Raw genomic sequence first — 13,359 nt, 5'->3', positions numbered from 1 at the left:
GATGAGCACAGAGTGAACAAAGTCCAGTCCAAATTAGGCTGTTCTGGGATTGCTGCTTTGGCAGCTTCTGTCGCTGCTCCCACTGTCTGGGACTTCTGGCTCCTTCTCCCCCTAATTTTTCTTTATACAGTATGGCTGGGAAAGAAGGGAAAAGCACTGCCAGAGTTCTTGCACTCTGAAAATGATGTCCTCCCCTACATAGATTTGGGTTCAGGACAGTTCAGCGAGTCTCCCTGTATTTGCAGCAGTTCCGGCATCTTGCCATAGTCTTGCACCACTCATGACTGTAATACGACAGTTCCCGCACCAGTTCCTGCCTTGAACCCTCAGGTTCTTTGAACCTGTTTAAAATGGTTTTGGTTTTTTTTCCTCCTTACTATTCTAGACTACAAGAGCCCCAGAACTGTTATTTTTTTTCTAAACTGTATTTTAAAGTAATTTATTACACTGCCTTATCTGTGAATGTTTTTGCCACTTCTGCATTCTTTAGTTGCGTCGTGAATGACCCTGTAACAGAAGCAAACTAAACAGCTGGAAAATAATGAACCAGGCAAGCTTCACCTCGCTGTCAAAGTACATAACAGAGATTAAGTCTAGGCATTTTCTGTCATATATTTTACAGTATTCTTAAGTGTTTCTTTTGACAGTAATATCTAAAATGTGCTGTGTACCACTAAAGGATGAAAAATATCGTAGATAGAGCATTATGAGTTACTTCTGTTAGACTGTTAAATATATTAGGGTCTGATACAGCTGATCAACCCATGAGCATGAAGCTTCTTTTCTCTGTAGAACCTTTAAATGGTTTAAATATTCTGTCACTTCTGTTTTCTTTTTGTGTTCTTTTGAGCTCTCTTGGAAATTGTGCCTTAACACAAATACCTTTTGTGGTACTGTGCTGACTTTGTACATTTTTGTTCTGTGCAGGAGTTTTGAAATATATGATTAGCTACTGTGTTTCCTGGTAGGTAAGATACCTTCCCCCCCATATAAGAGGAGATGCACAAAATTCAGTATATATCCCGTGCACTGAAGTATGTGATAATTAATATGATAGTTGAATTCAGGCTGGTTACTTAAAGAAGATACAACCTTTTCTTTCTGGTGGTCACTTTGAACTTCAGTGTGAGAGAACCTGATGTAAAATCAAATGAGTATAGAAACTAAGTAATCTGGGTATGAATTGTTGCAAATATGTGGTACCTGTAGAAAGATATTTGGTTCTTAACAACAAGTTCTGTAAATTAAAACTTTGTTCTACGTTTGGTATTAATTCATATATAGCTATTTACTGTAGTGTGTCTGTGATAGTTGCCGCAGTGGATTGACAGCCATGATGTTCTTAAATGGCAGATTTCTAAATAACAACAGCAAAATACACAGGAAAAAACAAATACAATTGCAGAAAGACATTTTAGTCCACTAAAAGTTGAGCAGGACACACAAAATCTGTTAAAAATCAAGAAGTTAGTTAAGTGAAGCACACTACAAATTTTGTTGGAAGCAGCAAAATACCAATCCCGTAGGATTTCTGTGAAAATGTACATTGTTGCTACAGATTCATAAGATGTTACAGTCTGCTGATGTAATGATTATTTAAGGGAAAAGAGAACAATATGATGGCATTTTTTCAGGTTTGTCATAGAAACAGGAAGGATAAAATACTGCAAGAAGCAAGGCAAATTGAAAGCATGTTTGAGATTACTTTCATCTGAGGTAAGATACAGGAAAGTGAAAGGAGGAATCTCAGTAAAACCAGTGACCGTGAAAAGATACAGTACGTCGTTTTATGTTATGCTGATGGCACAGAACTGCTGTGTATCTGGATTTTCAAATGGAAGATGAAATCCTCATAGGTATTTTTTTTCCATGAATAGATGAATGAAAAAAGGGTAGGAGGACAGATTGTCTTAAAAAGATACAGACATAGTAGAGCTATGAAGAAGCTGCTCCTGCTAATTGTTGTCGTGTGTGTATGGAGCTAACTGAGCAGAGACTTTGTAAAGAAGGGAGTGTATCACACCTGACTGTGCATCATAGCTTTTGCCCTTGAATGTTCCCCGTAATAAGCCTTTGAAAAATGTTACGAAGGAACACTGAAATCAGTGGGCAAGGGACAGGTAATCAGGTGTTCACACTGCAGGGAGTTAAAAAGGCCTTCTATTACTGCGTGGTCTTGTCAGCTGAGCGAACCTTTCTGGAGTGGGTCATAGCTGAAGGGAAATGTAGCAGTAGCAAGGCACTTGGTCATTACCAAGTAAGGATGACTGTACGAAACAGGTTAGAACTACAGTTCTGAAAAGAGAGAGACTTCTATGGTTTCAGTGGTTGTGAAAATCAAGATGACGTGCATTTAGTGATGAACTGTGAAAAACAGACTACTGGTTGAAGGTAAGAAAACTTAACTGTAAAGTCTGTCTTTTTTTTTACTGTTGTAAATACATATAAAGAATGTACAAGGTTTTCCTGAAGTCTTTGTTACAATAAAAGCTCAATTAAAAGTTTGAGGGATTGGAGGAGAAGAGGTGTCTCTTATGTATAGAAAGCATAGTACTTGTTGTTGATTTTAGGATTGCTTTAATTATACATTCATCAATGTTTTCTTTAAGAATGGTTACAATCCTACTTCTTGGATTTTTCTTCTTCAGTTGTTAATATGACAACCTTTCTGGTTCCTGTCCCTGAGACACTGCCTGAATTTCTGCCAGTGCTGACAATCATAACTTTACCCAACCCACCTTCCCTTGCCCTATTTGGTTAATGATAACATCTCCTTAAACATTATTTAGTCASTTATGATATATTTCCATTATATTGTTTTATAGTGGCAAATTTTACATGTCTCAAAAGTTAATTGATAGATCTAGAATCTGATGTTTTCTAGCAGGATGGGGAACATCGCAGGTAGCAGCAGCAAAATTTTACTCTACCCTGACATGCGTGTAGGAGGCCAACTAGTAGTCATAACTGATGTCCTTGCTGCTGCAGCTTTCAATGATGGTATATCAATATTGATACTACTTTGGGGGCAAATATCAGACAGATAGTGCTTTCAAATGCATCAAAAATTGAAGTGCCTGTGATGGGAGTTGCAGCTGGATGAAGATGAGTTGTTGGTTGTGATAAGGTAGCTTATGGATATATATATATATTTTTTTCAAACCCACAAACATTGCTACCTGTCATAATCTATTTTTACCTTTAGGCTTATTTTAATCTCATGTGTTGTTGAACATTATAAAACAGAACAGACTAGTAAATGCAAAAGTGGCTTCATTCTGATTTCTTTTGACTCATGGTGGTGGTTGTTGTTGTTTAGGAAACCAGAGTTGACTGACTCTGCCTCTCTGCTAGAGACCTTCAAGTTTCTTGAAAATGCAGCTGCAGACTTCAGTGATGAAGAAGATGAAGAAGATATTGAAGGAAGAGAGAAAACAATCATTGATACCTCAACAGTGAGTGGAAAAAATAATTGAAAAAGTTGCGAAGAACAGAAAAAGTGTGAGATTAATAAGATGCCTATTTGCAAAGTATATGACTGTATGTACAGGTGCAAATCCTTAATGCATCTTTATGATGGTCTGTCCAAGCATGTGTGCATAAGAACAGATATATATGCATTTCTGAGTTTGTGCATACAAATTAAGCTTGTTTACCTATATTGCATTTTTAAGTTTGCAGTGACAGATTAAAAAACATTTTAAATTGTCCTCATACTGTTCCATATTGCCTAGTATTTTTGATATTTTTGATATACAGTTTTTAAGTTACAAGATGTCCCTTTTTACAATTTTCAGCTTAGTTTGAGAGTATTGTTTGTAATGCTGCATGTCAAAATGCATTATTTCTTGAATATTTGTATAAATATAGTTGAATATTTAAAATGATTTGTAGGAATTTCTCCCTGTAGAGTCCAAAACTGAAATACCAGATTTCTCTTTAAATAGCTGTGAAAGGAAGAAAAGTATAACAAGAAAAATACTAACATATGAATAATCAACTTTTTATTTGTTCAGTCAAATGGCTAAAACTCCCCCATGATATATAATTTGCAATATAACTTGGTCATATAACCAGATAAGATATAATAGGTATATACTGTCAGTATGTGATTTTATTCTCTTCTTTTCAAAATTAGTATTTATTCAATGAGTTATGCATCTTAAAAATTGAAGCTGGTATCTGAGTTATGATGGAAGTGAAACGATGATCAATTTTAGAGTTTTTAAAGAAGATCTTGGTAAACTTGTTCCCGCCATACATGGACTGTGAACTAATGTCTGACACTTCTCTGTAAAAGCATCTATATATTCAATATGCCAGACAAAGCAACTAAGTTTAATTTTTAGTATTGTTTCATGTCTTGAAATTGGTCCTCTGTATTTAGAGGAAACAGCCATTCCTTCTCATGAACTATGGGATATTGTCCATATATCGAACTCTTGTGGGACTAACCCTTATCAAGATTCCAAGTCAAAATACGGTGGTGAATGTAACTTCTTTTCTTTCCTAGAAGTAAATTTTTTGCTGCAGATTTCAGCGGTGTCACTTCACGTCTTAGTTAAATAACCATAAGGCAGCCAGTCCATTTTGATTATTGAGGAAAAGCAAATTAAGTATGCTATTAGGTCCTTCATTAAAATATTTCTTTTTTTAATCAACTACCAAGTTAGCTTTTGAATTAGTAAGGAATATGCAGTTTAAACATGGAAGCAGCATATTTAAGTAACAGTAATGCCTGAGGAAGTATTCAGGATGGAATGATTTTTGCCAAATCTGAGCAAATCAGCACTTGGCAGTGTTGGTGGGTGGTTTTTTTTCTTTTTTTTTTTTTTTTCTTCTTCCCCCCTGGTCTCATGTCATCTTGGTCTGTAAGTGGAATAATTTCAGAATAAAAGAGTTTAAAAGGCTATTTTCAGAGAACCAGAGCCAATTTTGCTTTGCTCAAATCTTTCAAAAACATTCTATATACTTCTTTTACATCTATTAAAAGAAAATTTGTACTTTTCTTGGATTAAAAAGATTAATAGTCTGTGTCAGTGTAGATACACTATCAAGAGATTGAATAGTGATGGTTCTTGATGGTAACATGATGAGAGGCAATGGGCACAAACTGAAAATTCTGCAGGAATTCTAGTTGAACAGGAAATTCTAGCCGAACATAAGAAAATACTGCTCCACTATGAGGGTGGTTGAACACAGGAACAGATTGCCCAGAAGGGTTGTGGCATCTCCATCCTTGGAGATGCTCAAAACCTGGCTGGACGCTGTCTTTCACAGCCTGCTCTAGGTGACCCTGCTTGAGCAGGGGGGTTGGACCAGATGATCTCCAGAGCTACCTGCCAACCTCAGCTATTCTGTGATTCTGTTACAGGAAGGAAAATCTACATGTGGCTTCATTTTGACTTTGAATTTGAACAAAATCTGTATGCATATTCTAGATTTGCTTATTAATGTATACTTTTCTGCTTCCTCAACTTCCTGTTAGAATTTTATGTAAGAGAGGAGATAATACTGCTAGGTATGAAGATGTGCTTTTAGTTTAATTGAACTTTTTTCCTCCCTTCCTGACCTTTCAGATTGTGAGGAAAAGAGTGCTGTCTGACAGCAGTGAAGACAGAGATACAGAAGAAGCTTTGAAAGAGTTTGACTTTTTGGTTACCTCAGATGAAGGTGATGGAGAATCAAGAAGTTCAGGAGATGGAACAGACTGGGGTAAGGCAATGTAATGGATTGTACCAGGAGGAAAAAAAAAATATGCTAAGCACAGAGTTGACTGATTGTGATCTTTGTCAAGATGGCAGCACCTTTTGAGTATCCCTACAGTAAATCCCTCTATGGCAGACTGAGATCCTCTTGGCATAATATCCTCATTTTTCTGTATACTGCTTTTATGCAAAAATTCTCAGAGGTTTATGCTTCTAGTCATTTTGCCTTTTTTGTCTTTCTTTCTTAATAAGGCAGATAAAATTGAAATTTTATGAATAGAATTTCAATGTGTTTTTCAGTGATTCATGCTAATGAAGGACTCTGCTAAAGCTATATTTTATAATTACAAGCATGAAAGATATTTCATCCTTCTGCTTCCTCCTACTTTGATACAGAGAGTAATGTGAGTCATAAAGACTGCATTAGTTGTACCGTATTCATATGTTAGCAGTTTGGGCAGTATGATCTATTGTGTTGCTCAGATTTTCTTTTATAAGTTAACAAATATATATATATTTTAAGCCCTCTAGTCAAAAAGAGAGAACAGTTTGGGAAATTTCTGTGTCCTTGAGGTTAATGTCCTGCATTTCAGGTTGCCAGGATCTACTTTACCTTGACATAACTTCTCTGCATAAGCCCACTGTATAGGGAAGGGAAGAAGGAAGAGAACCATGATTAAATCTTTTGGTGGGAAGTTGTTTCCTCCTTAAGCTTCTCTGAAAAGTCTTATATGTAAGGTGGCACAGAGAGGGCTAGGGAAGATGAATGGGAAGTAATTGGCCTTTTCAATGAAATTGAAACCTTGACGCACAAATGAGTCATGGTGGCTGTGGCTCTCTGGTGGGTTAACAGCTCTGAGATTCTGTATTTCACTGAAATTACCAGCTCATGGTTGGACCCCAAATTATTGTTCAGTGTGGTGTAGCCTCTCTATTTAAGAGGATAACATCTCAGTATCTTTAGAAATAGCAGTCAGTGTTCTGTTCCCCAGATACATTTAGGAATGTTATTCTTCAGTAAAAATATATTTTTTTAAGTTGTTCTACTATTTCTTCTCTTAAAACTTTGTCAATTTATTCTTTGTTTGTGTTACTGAARTGTTAGTATGTCAACAGGAGCTTTTTTGTTCTCACATAAATTCACACATCTAATTTGTTGTTACTTCCATTGAAGACAGCTGAGTACAAATCAGCAAAAGTCTAGCATTAAAAAGGCACTGTCATGGAAAGTAGTAGTTTTGTTTCTAGAAATATTAAGACTTCTTTCTGAGTTACAACGATTCATGTTTTTAAATTATTTCTATTTCTCAACCTGTGACTTTAATGATAGTGGTCTCTGAAAATAACCTTCTTCAAGAAACTGCCATTATGAATCACTTGAGTCAATTTGATTTAAGCGAAACTGTTATATGTAGCATAGGAGAGAATAATGTTGTTTATTGAGGATAAAAAGCAAATGGAGGAAGTCCTTGCTTCATTTTTGATTCTAAGCAATATTGATTGATTATAGTAATCTGTGGCACTCATTTAATTTTACAGAGCCTCAAAAGTGTTCAGCTGATTTTTAACTATAAAGCTCTTTTACAGGAGTTCAAGATCCACTTTGTGAAATTGAATCGAACCTGTGGGACATGCAGAAAGTATCCTGGGACATTCTATAGAAAATTAAGTTATGGAGTAGTTTCCTGACAACAGTGCTACCTGTTATAAATCCATCTAAATTTTTTCTTGGAGGAAGCAAAGAATTTCATCTAGCTGTGGAGGAAAAACATGATCAAAACTTTTAACCTCGTCACCCTCAAACATGACCTTTTTGAATTTCTCATCACACAGTTTTTGATCATTAGTGGTACTTAACTGGACATGTGTATTAAGAGGACATGACTTAGTCCACAGACCATCCTTCCAGGAGTTTCTCTTCAGTTTATTAATACATCTCTACTTTGATAGCTACTGTAAAAATGCTTCAAGACTTTGGGTCTTGAATTAATCTATCACTTGTGAGTATAGGATCATAAACTGTCACTGCAAAGTTCAAAGGGATCTTCATCCAGTCCAGTTTCCATTTACAGCAGGTTGCTCTGGGCTTTGTTCTTGTCAAGTTTTGAATATCTCCAAGAATGGAGAACCTGCAACCTCTTGGGGCCCTTTTCCAGTGGCACTTATGTCTGTTGCCTCCTGCCCTTCCATGGTGTGCGTCCGAGCGGAGTCTGGCTCCCCCTCCTTTGCAGCTGCCAATTAGGTAGTTGCAGGCAGCAATAAGATCCTTTTTTTGCCATYGTATCTTAAGGCTGAACAAACACAGTTCTCAGCCTCTCCTTGTACATCATCTGCTCCAGCCTTCTTAACCATCTTAGTGGCCTGCCACTGAACTTGCTACAGTAAGTCAGTACTGTATATTTACTATTATACATATAAGGCTCCCCTATATAAGAAATATTATACTGRATGCAGTACCGCAGATGCGGTCTCACAAGTGCTAAATAGAGAGGAATGATGACTTCGCTCATCCTGCTGGCTACATGCTTGTTAATACAGCCCAGCATGTGCTTGGTCGCCTTTACTGCAGGGGCACGCTGCTGACTCCTGATCAATTTGTTGTTGCGTAGGACCCCTGAGTCTTTTTCTGCAAAGCTGCTGTCTGACCAGTCAGCCCCCAGAATAACCCATCTCTGGTTTTATGTCTTCAATCCAAATGTAGTGACTCCTTCAGCTTATGACTGGTAGTGGTGTGCTTCCTCTGCAGACTTTTTAATAGCCTTACTGCATATTATTCTGAAGATAAGTTTATTATTGTTTATATTTTAGGAAGGGCTAGAATAATTTATTAATGTGCAAAACAAGCTTTGTCTAAAGCATAAAGAATTAATATTTAAATAGGAAGTATAAGGTTGAGATCTTAAACAGGAAAATAAAGCAAAAAGAATGCATTTTAAAAAATACATAGCTGTAATGGTCATGAAAATAAATATATGTAAGAAAAAAGTGTATTATCTCTCACTTTTCAGATGTGAATTATTTGTTTAAGCTGCCTCAGAACAGTCTTTCCATATGCAGAGAAAATGTATTGGAAGTTTGAATTTCAGTAGCACCTTTTGTTCAAAAAATTGCTGAATACCATACTCTTGGAAGAAAACTTCTTGTCTGTATCATGTCACAGGAGAAGCAAATTGAGAGAGATACTTACAAAAAAAATTCTTTTATTTTTTATTCTAGATCTTCCGTCCATGTCATTAGGCATGTTGTCAAGTTTTGTGTATTTTTCAAAGACTAATAACTCAGGCTTTTCCCCCTTTTGTGAAATTTCATGGCTTTTATGCTTTAAGATTCTATTCAAAGTTTGGTGGAATGTGTACTATGTTCAGAAATTATTAAATATGCTGCTGCTTTGTAAAATGACATATCACAAAGACAATGAAATCAAAATTTCAAATGTAGTGGCACAGCATCCATATTGTAAAGTTATGCTGACCAATAACATAACAGTTGCTTTTAGATATAATTTGTTTCCTGAAGGAAGAAAATGCTGAAAAATGTTTCCTGATTTATTGTAAAGTAAATGTTGCTTAAATTTATGAACTGATATGTATTTGGTTATAGAGACTAGATGTGAGAAATTTCATGTCAAAATTTCTTTTTAAGAAAATTCTGAGCAAATGAAAGTGGAATATGAGTAGCAGTTTTACAGCTTTCACAAGCTTGGTGCTATTTCTGTCTGCTTAAAATAAAAGACAAATGCCATTGACAGCAGCTGTTACCTCCTTCAGTGGAGATCACGTGGTGACATTATTGAAAAAGGATGTTTCATTTGTTTCACTTTGTTTAGAAAAGGAAGACCAGTGTCTCATGCCTGAAGCTTGGAATGTGGACCAGGGAGTAATAACCAAACTCAAGGAACAATACAAAAAGGAGCGCAAGGGGAAAAAGGGGGTGAAGAGTAAGTGGAAAACATTGCACCTTAAAACCATAAATCCCATGTCTTTCACACCCTTGATTCTATCTCTCTTTCAATGTTTTCCTAGAATTACTTACTCTTTTACTTTGCTGCTCCTGACTGCTTTCCTGTTCACCAGTTCTCAGGGGTTGAAATTAATGGTAGTCAATCAAGTTACCTGATAAATAGTTGGATTAGACATAACTTCTTCCAACCRGGTGTTGGATTAATTCAAAATGATTGCTTTGAATGTGGATTGTACTTTTATTATGTAAAATGCATTGGTTTAATACTTTTACTTCACATTTTAACTTAGAGAATTTCAGAACCCTATCTTAGTAAAAACATGCCAGTTTCACAGGAGGCATTTTGAAGTCTGGTATGTAAATTAAAAAAAMCAGAAACTGTCTTGAGTATCATAGTAGATGACAGAGGGAGAAAACAGGTTAATTTCTACCCCTGTTTATACTTAACATTCACAACATGGAAGTCATGCTCTCATCATAATTCCTTATGCAGGGCTCGAAATAGGAAGTAACTCTGATCATCAGTTTATTTGCAAATCACAGGATTTATTTATCAACTTATTTGTGTGGGACTAATCTTTAAAAATGCTGGGTATTTTTATCCAAACAAACAGCTGTGATCAGTATCTGAAATACAGTTTCTAGCCCTGTATTACAGTTTTTATGTTTCTTGAAACACAAATCCATTTTGTTCTTGATTAAGTAAGCCTTAAAACCTTCTTGACCTCAAAGTGTTTAAAATGAAACACTGTATTCACAACTATATTTCAAACATTTAGCCATGCTGAGAATTCATGKGTGAATGATGTAATTTAAAAAGTACTGCATGTAGCTCAATAAGAAATTTGAGGGAAATTTCTCCCTTTGTGGGAAGATGCTTATTAACACCAAGGAAATTCTCACTTACAAAGAGACGTGCAGACCAATGCTAAAGATGTCAGCTCCTCACATCATTGAGGCTGGCTTATTTTGTTACTCTTTGTATTTAATTGATGTTAAATATGATAACCTACTGCTCAGCAGTTAGTTATGTTGCTGAAATTACACTATCAAATATACAAACTAAACCTCCATTTTTTTTAAAGTAAATCATTACATACCTTAATTAAATTCATCAAGTGATAAGAGCAATATCTTTGTCATCTTCGGAATCATTTAAGTTACTTGAAGATGTTGCAAGTCTGGCAAGAAGTTGCGCTGGTCAACAAGAGTGTTAATGTTTCACAAAATCAGTTCTAAATTTCTTTATAGTTAAGATTGAGAGGGCATACCATTGTATGACTTCAATGCAAATTACTTTTATAACTTCTTGTCTGTGATTTTTAAAGTATGCGGATGTGCTATGTAGTGCCAGGGTGAATAACTGTAGAATTAACTTAGCAGAAATGCTTTAATCAAGTTATTGAAATGATACTCTTGAAGAGCTATTGAGTACACTTTATCTTTGATAATAAAGTTAATATTTAATTGTTAATATAGACCTAGATATTATTGGAAATTTTATCAAATATTTACGAGAAAAATACCTGATGTTAGGCAACATTGGCCATCCAGTGTTCTTTCATGAAGATAAATGCTGCTCAGCACACTTACAGTACATTTTGGATGGAGGTTTGCTCTTGGGACACCAAATGATTTACCACAGTAAAGAAATTAAGCATCTTTCCATGGACAAACCATCATTGGAAGGGCATCAATGCAGAAAAATCAGGATGAATCACAACCTATAACCACCTATTCATGATATTGCACATAGTGAAGAAGAGTGTGAGGAAGGAAGTCTGGGGAAAAAGAAGGGACTAAATATTGTGACATTAAATTGTACAAAGTATGTTTTTATGATTTTTAATATGATCATAAATGGTGTTTAGACACTGAACTGCTACTAAGTAAAATACTGTGTTTTATATAAAGCAGATATTGTAGTAAAACAATCTTGCAAAATCTTTCTTACTGTTTTCCTGAATCAAATAATATTTTCTGACAGACCAGTTAAATACCATTTAGTTTATTAACCATCATTATGGTTAGGGTGGGCAAAGCAGAGTTTGCAACTGCATTAGTAAACTTACGATTTTGCAAGGCTGTGGTAAACACTCCTGTGAAGTAGTTTAATAAGAGCATACATATATTAGAGTACACTTCTGTCTTAAAGCTGCTTAAAAATAGCTGTATTATTTACTGGTCTAGGAAAAACCATAATGGACTATGGGTAAGACATTTTCCCATTCTTAATTAAACTTACAACAGGAAAAACTACCGAAGATATGTTTCAGCCTCAATCCTATATAAAACAGTCAAAACAGGGATGTGGGAAAATGATGGAGCAAAGTACAGGTAAGTGTCAAGAAGGGCATGGGTCTTCACCATATGTAGCTTCAGGAAGTAGGCCAGTGAATCCAGTTGCATTTATAGTATAATATAACTATCTTTTTCTTTTTTTTTATGATTATGTAGTTCCACGATACTACACTGCTGCACAAATAAATTTAAAATAATCATGTTGTCATAAGAATATGCTTCACAAAGTATCTGATACACAAATTTTAAAATATTCACAAATATTTGCACTTGCTTTGGAAAAGTAAATATTTTAATAATCATTTTGATGCTGGGACTCAATTGGAGGCATTCTTCAGTTTTCCATGCAAATAGCAGTATGAGTTTATAAATGCGGGGAAAACTGTACATTCACAATTCTCAGTTGCTTCCATCACTTTCTTTTCAAGAAATTCATTTCATGCTGGATGATTAGTTACTGCCAAAAGTAGGTGCTCATTAGTTTTTCTGTGGTAACATTATAATGCTAGGTAGGATCCATTGTTGCATGTGCTGCTGTAGCATATTTGATGTGATAAGTAGCATTGTTATGAATTACACATAAACCATTTCACTTTTTGTTTTTCTGGTTAGGGCCCAACAGGTCAAAGCTGCAAGATATGCTTGCAAACTTGAGAGATGTTGATGATCTCCCTTCATTACAGCCATCTGTTGCACCTTCTTCCAGGCCCAGTAGCTCAAGGCTCATTGAACATGAGATAAACAGGACAGATGAAGGCAAGTATTTAAAATGTATATACACCCTTTTAAAGTGTAGATGTTTGTAGCTACAGCTGCTTGAAGATTATCCTCTAAGATTTTCACAGCACTTTACAAATGCCGATTCAGTGTTACCTATTCTATCTAAATGGGATAAACAGCATTCCCATTCCTCCCCTCCAGTCATTCCTGGGAAAGTAAAGACACCTAGTTAAAGCCTTGACTGAATGCCTTTGAACCCAGCAGAAAAGACCTATGTAGTACTTGGTGGCTTTATAATATGAGGATCTTAAGTTGCTTGCCTGTGTTCATACTCACGTCTGCCAGCGTCAGGTGTGGACCATAATCTCTCAAGACATTAGAGCATCTGTTTTCCTCTCCATGCGTGTAACACATTTATGTTTATATATCTAGCTATATGTGTCTGTATGTGTATATAGGAATAGATATGTGTATGTATTTTTTTTTTTAATATGTTAAAGTAGAAAGATAAGCTCTTCAAGTAAACATGCAGGTGGCTAGGTGTACCTTGTAAATACACATGGAGACTTTATCCAAGATCTTACAGAAGAATGTATACAACTTGCTGATATATTCATTTCCATAATCTGTTCCAAAAATTCTCATAGTAGCTAAGTCCAAGTATGGAAAG

General features: G+C 35.5%; 1 protein-coding gene across 4 annotated transcripts in view; it reads left to right on the top strand.

The window, feature by feature from the left end:
* The window catches only part of STRN (striatin), a 73,741-nt gene that overhangs the window by 34,665 nt on the left and 25,717 nt on the right, over positions 1-13,359 (top strand). For 3 of the 4 annotated variants that reach the window (XM_026081172.1, XM_026081171.1, XM_026081174.1), the window contains exons 6-10: positions 3,320-3,455; positions 5,580-5,715; positions 9,535-9,645; positions 11,919-12,005; positions 12,582-12,725. In XM_026081172.1, the coding sequence (XP_025936957.1) occupies positions 3,320-3,455; positions 5,580-5,715; positions 9,535-9,645; positions 11,919-12,005; positions 12,582-12,725 (614 nt within the window). The remainder of the gene's footprint in view (positions 1-3,319; positions 3,456-5,579; positions 5,716-9,534; positions 9,646-11,918; positions 12,006-12,581; positions 12,726-13,359) is intronic. The other variant, XM_026081173.1, reaches the window with a different exon arrangement.

The sequence above is a fragment of the Apteryx rowi genome, unplaced genomic scaffold (genome assembly GCF_003343035.1).
Source record: "Apteryx rowi isolate R43461 unplaced genomic scaffold, aptRow1 scaffold_54, whole genome shotgun sequence".
In the NCBI taxonomy this organism is placed as follows: Eukaryota; Metazoa; Chordata; class Aves; order Apterygiformes; family Apterygidae; genus Apteryx; species Apteryx rowi.
Note: the sequence above shows the minus strand (reverse complement) of the source record. Positions and strands in the feature narration are given on the sequence as shown.